Source organism: Chironomus tepperi, unplaced genomic scaffold (genome assembly GCF_022539635.2).
Source record: "Chironomus tepperi strain 1889 unplaced genomic scaffold, CSIRO-AGI_Ctep_v1 contig_37, whole genome shotgun sequence".
Lineage (NCBI taxonomy): Eukaryota > Metazoa > Arthropoda > Insecta > Diptera > Chironomidae > Chironomus > Chironomus tepperi.
The window spans coordinates 1,204,264-1,219,314 of NW_027226159.1; the positions used below are offsets into that span (position 1 = coordinate 1,204,264).

At 34.2% G+C, this 15,051-nt stretch overlaps 1 protein-coding gene across 1 annotated transcript in view; it reads right to left on the reverse strand.

Moving 5' to 3' along the window:
• Positions 1-15,051, reverse strand: part of LOC139098841 (neuroglobin-like) — a 127,443-nt gene that overhangs the window by 53,880 nt on the left and 58,512 nt on the right. Inside the window, exon 3 of the mRNA XM_070651183.1 lies at positions 845-1,076. Within this exon, the coding sequence (XP_070507284.1) occupies positions 845-1,076 (232 nt within the window). The remainder of the gene's footprint in view (positions 1-844; positions 1,077-15,051) is intronic.

Sequence of the window (15,051 nt, forward strand, 5' to 3'; positions counted from 1 at the left end):
GTATGCTTATTGCTCTTTAGGATGATTGACAAATGACTATTTAAGAAAAAGTTTAACGATCAAATTTTATTTCAAAAATAACGGTCAAAAAGAATTTGAACCTTTGACGAGGGGAAACTTTTCGAATAGTTTAGTAAATAAGTTTAAAAATTCGTAGAATAGTCATTAATTAAAGCATTTAAAGATAGTTTAAGCTACCAGAACAAGCGATTAGCTAGTATCTCGGTAAGACGGACCTAACCCTAGTTCTTTTGGATGCCTGGTTGCCGAAATATCGCGCATCACACAGTCAGCAAACCATAGAACAAAAAAGACAGAAAGTCAGCCTGTCAGCAAGTTAGCTACTTTACGACACAACTACCCAGCAACCTAGTTAGCTAGTCAGCCAAGCAAAGTGGAATTGTAAGAGTCATTCCACTCAAAAATGCGGCATTAACTACAATTCAAAATTGCACGTCATTTACTGTTTTTAACATTATTTCTATGCTGTTTTGTTCTCTCACATTTTCTTAAAAGACGACATTTATATTTCATGAAAAAAGTCAAAGTTCTTGCCGAGTTTTTGTTCATGTCAATTGTGTGCCATAAAACGTTCACAAATAGCTTTGAGAAAATTGTATATAAAGTTTCAAGAGATGACATTTATTGCACAAGATTCGTTGACATTACTAATGTATAGGACACGTACATAAAAGTATACAATAGCACCATAATCAGCTTAGCTACCCACAAGCACGACGAAATTCTTCGGTCGCATAAAAGTCAATAATTTTTCTTTGAAATTTTCCATCAACGTGGAAATTAAAGCCTTAAAACCTTAAAAAGAATGCTCATGACAACTCACCCAAAAAAGATCAGATGTGAAGCCAGGAATACGTGTGTGAATAGCACCAGTTTCGTGTAAAAATTGAAAGAAAACATCAATTTCGTCCAGACTTCGGATTCCCTCATCCATCGTCTCCATTACTTTTGTGGCATGTTTCGCCAGCTCCTCTGATGTTGCTTGCTCTTCTCTCGTTTTAAGCTCTTTAAATTTACTAAACATGTTGAGTAGATCGGCATGCTCTTCAAAAAGTCTGGAATGAAAAAATGGAAATAGTTGTAGTTAGTTTTGTGGTCAATTGGATATGAGTGTGTAGATTAGGATGAAAATCACTTGTGGACTGTATAAATTGTTAGCCAATGACACCCCTCAGGCTATACCCATTTGAGATTCCGATCAACACTCATTGAAATTTGCTACTAACCCGATCGGCACATATTGAAATGTTGTCACCACAGCGACGAGGTAGCAGTATACTTAAAGCCAAGTGGCTGCAACATTTTAATAAGTGCCGATCGGGTAAGGCATCAAGACGGCACTGAATTTGGTGTTTTTGTCAATTGACTGTCCTGCCTTTTCAAATTAAGGGAAGTCATGGATCACAAAATCATCTTTACAAACCAAGTACAAACAACTTAGTTAAGAAGTCGAGTCAAGGCTTCAACTTGGCTCTAACCCAGAAAGGACATGGCATATAAATGGTCAATAATCTGACATTAGGCCAACGTGACATTAATTCTATACCAGATACGATGAATCCGATATCTCAGGCAAGAATCAAGTCGGACTGGGCTCAGATTTTCGGCTATTTCATAGTCGTGTGCATTTTAGGATGTACATTTTGTTAGCATTTGTCGTAGGGATTCCAATCCGGGATCCCGGGATGCAGGATCAGTTCTTCAAATCCTGTAATCCCGGGATTGAGATTTTGTCCTGGGAATGAAATCCTTAATTTGTCGTATCATTTCTATATCGACAGTAAAGATTGAGAGATTGGCCTGCAACGGGAATCGAACTTGTGTCCTTTTAACAAATGAGAGTGTTATTATTTCAGGTCTGTTACCTAACAACTCGACCACAGCGGCCTTACAATTGCATTGACATGTTTACCTTTATATCACTCAATACCCAAGATTCAACTCAATTTCTGGTAAATACCACAAGAAATCATTAAATTCCACGACATAAATTCAAAGTAATTAATTTTCATATTCCAAAAATAAGCCTACTCCGATGTTTTCTTAACAACATTCTTGAAATAATTATCAATAATTTATTAAACATTAAATACCTAATATTTTCCTTAAAGAATGCAAAATATTTACACAGAAAATTGTCCACCCACACAAGACAATTTTTCCGATCTACTTGATATTATCTCAATTTTTCATTTCGCAATAAATTCGTGGTTAATTTTTCGGAAACGAATCGAGAATAAAAAGAGAAAAAATTCAACAAAATGAGTATCTACAGTATTTTAACAAGACAATAACCAATGTAAACCATCTAGGGTTTATTTACTTTTGAGAATTTACATAATAGAAGAAGACGCAAAAGTAGAGCAGACGAGATTGTTTAAAAAAGGACAGTTTTGGAAGAGCAGGGGGAAATAAAGGTTTGTGGAACAATTTAAGGGGATTTTACAATGTTTTATGGTTTATTAAAATGTTTAATGATGTTTTCAATGTTCTGTGCCAATTCATTCAATGTTTTGCTCAATTTTGCATTGTTTTACTTCATTTTGTAAAGGTTTACTTCATTTTACAATGTTTTGCTTCATTTTGCAATGCTTTGGCAATGTTTTGTTACATTTGGTAATGCTTTATCTCATTTTGCAAGGTTTTATTTTCAGTTTTTAATGTTTTACTCCAGTTTTAAATGTTTTTCTTCCTTTTTGTAATGGTTTGTCTCAATTTACAATGATTTCCTTTATTTTGAAATGTTTTACTTAATTTTGCAATGTTTTAGTTGATTATGCGGTGTCTTACTTGGATTTTTTCAATGTTTTACTTCATTTGTAAATTAAACATTGTAATGTTTTACTTTATTTTGCAACGATTAACTTCATTTTACAATGTACTACAAGTTCTACATTCTACTCGTGTGATGAAACTAACACTAAAATTGGTATCCACAGTCTGCGTAGTAAGCAGAGGAAGGAGAATATATAAAAAAAGGAGAATCATGTGATGACAAAACATATCAGATCATAATGCTGGTATCATTACACTTCTCCGAAACAATCACTTCAAGTAGGCTGAGCATGTGAACAGACGACTTCAGGATTTCTCAAGATAATATACATCAGTTTCAGATTATGTGGTTGACAAGATATCACGAGGCAGACTCAACAATTCACAACAATTCATGGATTGAATGTTTAGAAGAATTTCTTGGATCTTGAACTGGTAAAAAAGCAAGAGAATTGAGGATTCTAATCGCAGCAATGGGTGAAAGTGCGCCCAATAAGGTAAGTTACATAGCACCTTTTACCACAAGCTACATCCCCCCATCAACGAATCCAAACCTCTCCATTTCATTGTTTTTCTTGTGCTTATTTTCAAGCACTTTAAGTTAAATTTGTTTATTCAGAGCTTTACTAAATGTGGGAAAATAGCACCGTCCATCAAAGCTTCATAAATATATTTACCTACTAATGATCTAGCAAGGCTTCACAAGGTATAAAAGGACTCATTTTCTTATAAGCATCAGCATATTTTGTTTCATCTTTATTGATTTCAAACTTTATTGCCTAAGGTTGTAAAACGGAAATTGAAAAGGATAAAAATAATGAAAAAAAAAAAATTCAAAGACAGCCTTCTTCCTTTAATGACGTGATTATGACTTCCAATAATGGGAACAAGAAGAAGCTGAACATTTCAATTTTGCCAAAAAGGGCTCAAGATTAATAAATTCCTCTAAAGAAGCTCAAAAAGGGATTGTAATTAATAATGCAAAATAAAAGCCATAAAAGACCCTTTATCGATTTGCTTGATAGTCTGGATATTGAGTACGGCTTTATTAGTATATTCAGTGATGCAGTTGTTGCTGTAATATTTAAGACATGTTTGCTTTTGATCAATCCAAAAGGATCTGAAAATTTGTTTTGGGGCGGTTTTATGAGTTTTATTGATGTAAAATTGTAAAATTGATGGTCAGGAAAATTTGAAGCTAATATTTCTAGATGTGTTGAATAATTAAGTGTCATGATCAATGAATAAGTGTCGCTCATACTCTAGTGTCGCTCATACACTAGTGTCGCTCATACACTAGTGTCGCTCATACACTAGTGTCGCTCATACACTAGTGTCGCTCATACACTAGTGTCGCTCTTACACTAGAGTCGCTCATACACTAGAGTCGCTCATACACTAGAGTCGCTCATAAACTAGTGTCTCTTACACTAGTGTCAAAACTGAGTGTCGCTCATCTACACCTGTCGCTGTAGAGCATATTCAAAATTTTAATAAAATTATCAAAATTTAAAACCACAAAAATCTCTACAAAATCCAAAAATCTCAAAAGCCATAAGGAATTCCTTAGATTTTCTGTGAACAAACTTTAAAAACCCCTTTCAATGACATTAATGCCATAACACATCTAAAATATACTCTAAAAATAAATTTGCGGCTTAAAGAAACTTCTGAGGCTAAATGCCACAGAGAGAAAGCAATTTGATAAAAACTAAAGGTATGTATATCCTCTACATGGCTTTCGTTCAACACAAAAAAGGATTAAAATGAGAAATTAAAGATATAAAAATTGTTGAAGGCTTGCAGAAAAAGGTATGTCGTTGAGCATGCATGAGCAGATATCCTGCAAATTAAATTTTTCTTCAGATTTTAATCTCTAAGATTTAAGCTTTATTTGGTTTTGTTTTTCTATGCTGGATGCAAAGTCTAGTGTTGAAATTTAAGGATATGAAGGAATGATTTTGAGGTGAGAATTTTATGTTTTATGGAAAATTGGTTGGGACAGAATGAGATTGTGTATGGTCTTCCGGGAGAGAGTACATATGTATGAGCGACACTAGTGTATAAGCGACACTAGTGTATGAGCGACACAAATGTATGAGCGACACAAATGTATGAGCGACACTAGGTTATGAGCGACTCTAGTGTATGAGCAACATAATTGTAAAAGCGACACTAGTGTGTGAGTTGCACTGGTTTGTGAGTGACATTGGTGTGTGAGCAACTCAAGTGCTTAAGCGACACTAATGTGTGTCACGTCACACAGCTTAGACAACACTGCTCTAGAATTATGAAAAAATGAATTGCTGTAAAGTTTTGAATTTTTTTAAAGTATATTCTCCACTGAACTACATCCAAAGCCTCATTACTTATATATATATACATGCTCTACATTTTCCTTTTTCCATAATTTTCTTTTTGGATGATTTTCATAGTAAACATTTAATTAGAAATAAGGTATAAACGTGATGGTATTAATTTGCACACAAATTTATCTCATTTATGAATTTTCAATTTTCACGAAAATTACCCCCAAAAAAATACAGAATTTTCCACGAAAAGTAGCAAAGAGAAAATTACGAAATTAAATTTAATTAGCATCGAAAATTAATTCACTTGAAAATTCTTTCACGTTTTTGTAGCTGAACATTGTAGCATCAAAAGCGTGTGGATGAATAAGTAGAGCATAACATAAGAGAGCCTGTATAATAATAGTGCTCATAAATATGTTTATTTAATGAGCACTCATGAGCTTGTTATTTTGACACAAGAGTGAATATTTTAAGGACATACTGTAAATTGTTAAGTTTTATTGCGCTGTCTGTTGAGAATTCATGACAGTAAATGAGGTCAATTGAATGAGGAAAATTTATTGTTGCATTAATTTAATGGCTGTGCAGGATTAGAATTCTGAAAAGTGCTTTTTAGGTAATTTTGTTGTTCTATATTAAGCATTTAAAAGGGCATTTAATTAATGGATAACAATGAAATTTAAGAGGCTCTGTGGAGTAATCAGCAAGGTTCTTGACTCAAATTTGGATTGATAACTCGAAGGTCATCGATTCGAATCCTGTCATTTTCAAATTAGTGGAATTTTTAGAAGTCTGGATGATTCCAAGTGCTTAATAAACGATATCAAGACTTGATAACGACAAAATTGGAGTTTCGAGCAACATTGGATTAAAAAAGGGGGACAGGAACTTGAAATGCAGCGCAAAAATCGGAACACCGCGATTAATAATCCACTGTTCCACACCCTTTAAATCTACAGTAGAATCTGAGCCCAAGACTAGTAAGGCATAAGACTTGACGTACCCCTGCAGTGTACTACCTTGTTACAATTCATACCCATTTATCCTCCAAATACCTGGCAATAGATACACATTATGTACCAAAGACCCCAAAACTACATCCAACAACGCCTAAATGATACGAATGAGAACCAGCTACTTGGCTCATTATTTTTTATTCCGTTCCATTATATCTCAAAAATCAATAAAAAGGACTGACAACTGTTCAATGAATTTCAATTTTAAAATGAATACATAATTTACATAAAGTGGCTAATTATGCATTATTATCCTTTAATCACAATTAAATATCCGTCCTCACACAAAACCATAAAAAAAGGATATTTTAATCCTCATAATTGAGTTAATATAATCAATTACCTGAACAAAGAAGAGATAATTTGATAAAAATATATATGCATAAGCTTTAATTTGTAAAATTATCACATATGAAATAGGTTGGAATTAAAAACTTGCCTAGCTTGTTATTTCATTTAATAAATTTTCTCTCTCACATGTTCCATATTAAACTGCGATATTATAGTAGGAGTCACGAAGAGCTTTTAATAATACATAAGTTGTGAGGCAATATTTTTAATCTGTTTATGCATGAAATGATAATTTGAGTCGGAAAATTTTTGCCTTTATGCCTCAACCCGCGCATTTATTGGAATTAATAATTATTTAATGGTAATCATGGTGTTGTTTTAAAAATAAATATTCGATTGAAGTCTAGACTTCCACAAATTTAATTTGTTTTCTGGATAATCCTTATTTTCAGAGGTTTTGGTCGATTTGAGCTTGCTTTATTACTCGCTATATACTTATTAAAATTTGCACAAAGATTTTATTTGCTGGCTCTTGTGAAGTATAAAATTTCATACAAATTTCGATTGGTTCTTCTTAACTATATGCGAACATTGATTCCATGTAGTCCTGATGATGATGTCTTAACTTGAACAGATTATTTCCTTAGTTTACTTCAGTGGGCGAGGGGTTGTTTCTATTCATAAAATCGCAGCCCCTTGCCCACTGAAGTATACGACCCTTTATGATCCAGATCAGTTGTGATCATCGTTTTCGCATGTCGTCTCGTCACTTTCTACCGCTCGCCAATTCCTAGTCCTCTTAATTACATATCCAGCCCAAATAACCCTTACTTGCTTACTTACTTACTGGAACTTCGACTTGGAAACAGGTTATTACAAAAGGTTTTACATCTGACTCTATTGCTGACCATATCACAAAGCTTGTGCAAATTTTTTGTTTTTGCATCTAATTTGCAATACTGTTTTACACCATGTTACTTTTGAATCCGCAGGGCAACTTATTCTTTCTGTATTCTAACCAAGGACATCGAAACAAGAGCCATTTCTTTTAGATTCCATTCGACAAATACCAGTTTCTTCTTAAAATCAACAACTGCGTAGTTCCTTAATCTACAATCTAGATAACATAAAAATGACAAAATCAAGCAGCTTTTTATTACATTGCATGCCAAACATAATGTAAAGAAAAAAAAATCATTTTCGCACACACAAAATCACAGTCGGACTTAATAATCCACGTGTATACACTTTTCCATTTACGAAAAACTTTTCCCCGAGAGGAAGTAGAAATAATGAATGTCATACATGAATAGTTTAATTGACCACATGTGTATGAAAAAAAATGAATGATTACTATTGACATAAGCTTAACATGTGTAAAAATTTCATTTAACATCAGATCTAAATTGAAATGATTTTTTCACAGCATGTAGACATAGTAATTATATTTTTTAATCAACAGCCCTTGACGTGTATATGTTGCCAACATATATTTTCATTTCATTAATCTACAGCAATTACAAAACCAAAAGTAATTTTTTTTTTGTTGTTTTCTCCACAAATGTATGTGTAGATGTGCTTATAAGAGTAGTTATGCTGTCAACCGCTGGAGTAATGAAAATTAAGAACGGAAAAAAAATGGAACCAGATTTTGTAGATTGAAAAAGTTTGTGTGAATTTTAGTTGAAGTTGAAGATGCTCATGGACTTTTGTTGGAGGTAGCTATGACCTAAGAAGGGTCATAGTGCTACCCGAGACAGAAATTAAGTAGACTCGTCCATGGTGCTTTTAAGGCTCCACCAAAGCTCTTTTATTAACATCAAATGGAAACCGCATCGTATGGCTGTCATGGAGGCATCTCCAAATAGAGGCATAAGCAATTAGGTGCCTCTGTGAGGTAATTGGCAACGTGTTTGGCTCCAATTCAGAGCAACAATTCGATGGTCAGTTCGAATCCTATCAGTCCTAAATTTGTTCTTTTTCATAAGTTTAGATACTTCAAGTGCTTAATGTACCAGATCAAGACAAAATTACAGCTCTATACAAATATGCAAGCCTGAGTCATGCTAGCTTGGATCCGGATTCTTAATCGACCTGTTCCACAATTCCGGTGCTCAGTTGTGCTATTCGAACTGGTTATTGTAATACTTCCACATTCCTAAATAATAACTAATAATCCAACTAAACTGCATGACAACACATACATATTTGACACTTCAGTTTCTTCCTCCAGTCGCAACCCACATTGTTTGCCATAAGATAAAGTAAAATAGAATCAAGTGACATTTTCAGAACGAGCAGCAAAAAAACAAAAAAATCCACAAATAGCAAAAAATGTTGGAGTTTAATCTTCTCATGGTGAATTTATGAATGGATTTTGGGTTGCCCGGGAGGCACATGGATAGAAACAATGTTGGAAATCAGTGTCTAAATGGTAGATTGACTTTAGTGGGGTGTTGACCGAGCTGTTTTGAGTCTGGGCACATCTTGAAGGTATTAAACCACGACGGAATCGCACATGGCATGCGATTTAAGGTATTAATGTGCCGGGGCACGTAGTTAGGACAACACTGCTCTAGTGTGAGATCAGATTTTGCAGGTTCCATCTCGAAACCTGAGTCGCATACGGAAGAGTTCGCTAGACTTCCAGATTCCGGACTAAAAAATCTAAATGGCATCTTTCCATTTTGGATTCCTCCCAACTTAGACGCCGACCTGCTGACACAATTTTCCAACATTTATACACCATGTGCTTTTCGGGTCGATAATAGTGAACAGCATCACATATGTTGCTTCATCTTTTCCTGTAAAATATACAGTCAACGTAATAAAAAGCTCTCATAAATTGAAGCACATCGTAGGTTGCCTCGCATGTACATTCCACATTCCATTGCCATAAAAAAAATTACAAAAGAAGGCACATTTTAATGCATTTCGCATTTACCATTTTGTAAATTGTCATGTATGCCATTAGAAAATGGTATCAACAATATATCTTTTATTATCATCACAAGCATACATTACGGATGTTGAAAGGAATTGTGTTATGTCTTTTTTTTCTATTTCAACCATTCATGTTGATTCCATTTTTTTCGTACATTAGGTCTTTCATCCAGAATATACTTTTTATGACTGTGTCTTTATTTTATATTTGTTTATGCTGCTTGTTTTTGTTTAAACATTGAAATAATGTTGATTTTATTGTGAAAAGTTTGTATCATTTATCTATGATAATATTATTGTTGATGCGAAACATCATTCAACTATTCATAAGCCAAGTACATAGATATTAAATTCCATTGCGGTTTATTATGAGATCAAGTTAAATGTTTGTTATTACTTCAGTCATTGATTAAATTGGATGTAAACTCACGATAATTATTTAACAGTTTTGGGTCATTCTGGCTTATGAAGGAATATTTAAATGTGCGTTCAATCTGTTCAATCTGTTCAATCTGTTCTTTTGGAAGGAAGCCGTCGATAAAGATATTATTGCGATTGTTATCGGAAATAAGCGTTCAATTCAGACGACTTGAATGAAGAAGAATCTAATGGAGATTCTAACTCTTTTAAGAGCTTGTATGGGTCCGCTAAAGCTCTTTCACTATCACCAAATAAAAAGGGTTTTCCGGAGGCTTAAATGCGCTTTAAAAGCAGAATCTTCTTCATTTGTATATTTTGAGGAATGTTGAGTGCAGTTTTGAGATATTTAGCACATAATGTGTCTCCACTGCTAGGTATACAAGGGGGAGTTAGGGATTTTTTTACAAAAAAACTGAATAATTTTCATATTTTTTGAAGATGAGGAACGAAGATGAGGGTTTCGACCTCGCAAAACTCCTCTCTAAATCCACACGCCCCTGCTTCAACATCCTTAAAATCACAAAGCATACAAATATTATGATTAAATTTCGAAAGTCTTCTTTTATCAATTTAAAATTTTTAAACCACTTCCTTAATCCCTTTCAATTAATTTTTGCACCCTCGAAATACCCTCGAGATGTTCAATATCTACTTCTTATCATCAAGTCTTGAATATATTAACAATAGCTTTATTAATTTTAATTAAAAATTCTAATAAAATCAAAATTTTTCAACCATAAAATTTTCTGTTCCGCAAAGCACACACAAATTTAATTTTTAGATCCTTTTCTCGGTCTCCAATTGTTGCTGTCGATTTTTCTTTAATAGAAATTAAAAGAATCTGTTTATTCAGCACATTCAAGGGTTTTCTTTTATTTTCTGCCAATTAAATTAGATGAAATGGATAATTAGGTGGAATGCCTGACGATCTTCAACATTTCGTTATGATTTTTGAGGTAAAAATGTGCGTTGGATTTTTGGCACATTTAATTTAAGTTAATTGGATATTCCACGTGTACCAAATCATTTCTGATTCATAAAATTCAGCATGAAAATAAAATAATGGAAATTGATTTCTGTGGAAAAAGTAATAAACAAATCGATAAATATGCCTCGAGTTACGTAGATTAAATTGCTTCAATGGAAAAATTATTGAAATTGGAGATGATATTGATAGCTTGAAAGTGATTTAGAGGCTTGTGTCTCGTGTTCATACTTGAGTTAGGCTTGCTTTATATCTATTCTTGGCATGGGTTTTTGGTGAATCGTAGTGGCTCGGTGGCCCAATGCGTTTATATTTCGGTATCTTACTTTTGCAATAGCGAGCCTGCAATCATGGGTTCGGGACTCGACAGAAGAAATTTTACACTTGTCCTTGTTCAAATCATCTAGAGGGGAAATGCGAATCACAGCCTTCGTTTTGTAGACTACAGGCAGATGTGTCTTCAAAAAAGTGATTCTTCAATGTAAACTGTAGGTCTACTGAGTTTTGGTAGGGAGAATGCCATAGGACCGACCGAATTTCTGATGGATTTCTGATGGAATTCTGACGGATTATGGATGAAATTCTGACGTCATGCAGAGCTCAAAGTCTACTGAAATTTTACATGGAACCAAGTCTAGTAAAGAGGCAGTATAGTAAGTTAATAGAATGTTCTATGAGTTTTGGACTTTATTCCCTCTCAATTATAACTCCCTCTCAATTATACTTCAAATTTGTGACAATCGGAAGTGAAATTTACGAAAAGAGGAGAATTTGGGAGCCCGAAGTCAGACTCCAATGCTGACCAAATGTCAAGTGGATTCCTTCTCGTGATATTCCCTGAAAACACTAAATGCACTGCATGCAACCGTTCCCTGTGGCTGGAATATGCATTGAAAAGGATAGATTAAAAGTCTTTCCTAATCTATACTGAAGGGTAGCAGCTCCAAAATCAGGACAGTAATTGTAAAATTTACTACAACCTATCATCTCCAAACCTTGATTAGCTCCAACGCCTTAATAGGCAAAGAGTATACTTTCATATTACAGAAAGACAACTGTTCCTAAGAGCGGTCTCTTTGTCTGTTAGGGAACGACCCAACACAAACGACATTGGAAGGAAAATTCCATTCAATTCCTTAAAATTTTCAAAATTTTATTAAAAAATGAATAAATACAAAATTTTACAATATTTTAATCATGTTAATTCTATGAAAGTAAGTTGAAAGATTCATCCACATCCAAACTTTCATCAGACACAACTCCACAACTAGTTTCAACCCAAAATTGAAAAAGATTCACATCATGTGTACATCTTTGATAGTTACATGCTTCATGGTCTGATCTATCTCGTCTGAATTCAAAGCTGCATTCAAAACTATTCTCAAACACGACATCCGACAAGTGTGGAAATTTAGTAAAGTTGAAAAAAATTGTTTGGAACTTATTGTAGCTGACATTAAATCGCTTAAGTTTTAAGTTACTTTGAAAAGTTTTGAATGACAATTTTTTCATTCCATTCCTCACTGCTGTAATTTCTTCAAATTCTGGATTATTTAAAAATAAATCAAAATGCAGGAATTTTATTGAATTTCCGGACAGATTCAAAGTTGTCAATTTTGGAAGGTCGTAAAAGGTTTTCGAAGGAATTTTATCAATTCTATTGTAGCTCAAATCCAGCGTCGACAACTTCTCCATATTTGCAAAATTTCTTCTTTTTATCGACTTTAAAGGCGATAAAACAATTTTTAATAATTCTAAATTCGGAAACATATCGCCAATTCCATTTGGCATGTTCATTGTCATACTTTTATTGCTGATCCGAAAATATTTCTCAAATTTTAAATTATCATCTGGTGCTGTCGCATTTACAACTTTTAATGTCTCGTATTCAAAAGTGTCTTCAAAAATTTCACAAACTGTTATGTAAAATTTCTTATTACACGTCAGTTGGATGTCACGATAATCTTCGGCATGTGATTGTAATAATAAATTTAATAAGATCAACACGATGAGACATGCAGTTGACATCTTGAGAGGCTTTTAATAAACTAAAATTAATAATAAAAAAAATGCGAAAATTGAAAAAAGATTTCACGTCGCTAAACGTTCGTATTATAAAAGTTTGATAAGATTAATGTTGTTTGGAAATAGAAACGCTGATGTGATTACTTAATCTTTTTGACATTTTTGATTTCTTTACAATTTTATGGCCAATATCGGGGGGAATAAACCGATAAGCTTATATTAATCATTATCTAGCTCAGTGGAGGGCAACCTGTGCACTGCCAAAATCTATTGAAAGTGCTATAAACTGAATATTGTATGAGGTTTCAATTGAGAATAGGTATCAAGGCGTGTCGCGAGAAAATAGGTTGCCCATCTCTAGATTCGAGAATTAATACTTCATACTACTTCATACTCAAGTGAAATCCATGTATGGGATAATGGTGAAATTGTGAAAGCATTAGTCACAATATCATAGCTTGGTTTTCAGGGTTGCAGCCTCTGGATATAGATTGCCAAAATTTAGGTGGCTTTTGGAATTTTTTCACGAAAAACCACTTATTACATTACGCAAAAAACGAATTTTTAGACCCCCCTGCCCCCGCTCGTTACAAAATGTCCATGCAAAAAAAAAAAATTATTTGTTAAGGCTGATAAAATATTCTAGAGTGTTACAAGCCTTAGTGACCTCGATCTCTGGTCATCAAACAGACATTATTCACTAGTCACCTGCTCAAATATGACCACTTACTTGTAATAATTTATGGATGGCAAAAGATAAAGAAGAAGACCGAGAATGTCCTGGATTGGTTGTGTGGATAAGAAGACTAGAGTTCTCAATATCCCTAATTGGCAGAAGTTATTGAAAGATAGAGCTGTCTACAGACGTCCTTTAAACGCGGCAATGGGCCCCCGTGCGCCCCAGCCAAGCAAGTAATTAAGTATTTGTAATATTGATTATTTACCTTTAATGTCGATAATATATGCTTAAATGCTCTTAAATTTACTACTGTTCTTATACCAGGCTAGAAAGCGATCTGAAGTCAACTGTATTGCAAATGAAGCTTCCGACGATATTTATTACATTTATTGATTATAGATTTGTTGTAAATAAATCATCTGTTTAATATTTTTAATAAATTCAAGTTATACTTAAAAGAGTCAGTAATAGCAACTGATACTATAATACAAATCATGACAAAACCAGTTTGTGTATGCATTGATAATACAAATTTGTTTGTATTTATTTTGTGGATTTTATAAATATTTTGTCTCAACTAATTATTGTATTTTTTGTGTGAATGCAATTATTTTAATTATGACTAAATAAATTTCCCAGTATATAAAAAAGGTTAAACTAGCTATTGCCTAACTTTTAACTATAGCTCAAAGCAGAGTTGACAGGACTTTGGAGTCCGGATTCCAAAAATCACAAAAGTCCGGACTTTCCCGAGTATACAAAGAGCGTGCTCAGTTTTGTGAGCACGCTTCTGAGCATGCTCAAATTCATCGTTTTACGTGCTCACCATAGCATGCTCAACTGAGCACGCTCATGAGCACACTCTGAATGTGCTCTCGAAAAATATAAAATATTTTTAAGCGTGCTCAGGTGAGCACGTTCAACTGAGCATGCTCATGAGCATACTCAAAATCAAAATGTTGATGTGCTCACCTGAGCACATCGTTGAGCATGCTCTTGAGCACATCTTAAGCATGCTCATGCAAAATGGCATTTTAAGTATTAGCATGCTCATCTGAGCGTACTCTTGAGCATGCTTCTGAGCACATCTTGAGCATGTTCGTGTATTATGCCACATTTTATTTTAACATGCTCTCCTGAGCACATTGTTCAGCATGCTCAAGAGCACATCCTGAGCACAACGAGAAAATGTGGTTTATGAAATTTCAGCGTGCTCACCTGAGCACATCGTTGAGCATGCTCAAGAGCACACTCTGAGCACAACGAGGAAATGTGATTTATGAAATTTCAGTGTGCTCACTTGAGCACATCGTTGAGCATGCTCAAGAGCACACTATGAGCACAACGAGGAAATGTGATTTATGAAATTTCAGCGTGCTCACTTGAGCACATCGTTGAGCATGCTCAAGAGCACACTCTGAGCACAACGAGGAAATGTGATTAATGAAATTTCAGCGTGCTCACCTGAGCACATCGTTGAGCATGCTCAAGAGCACACTCTGAGCACAACGTGGAAATGTGATTTATGAAATTTCAGCGTGCTCACCTGAGCACATCGTTGAGCATGCTCAAGAGCACACTCTG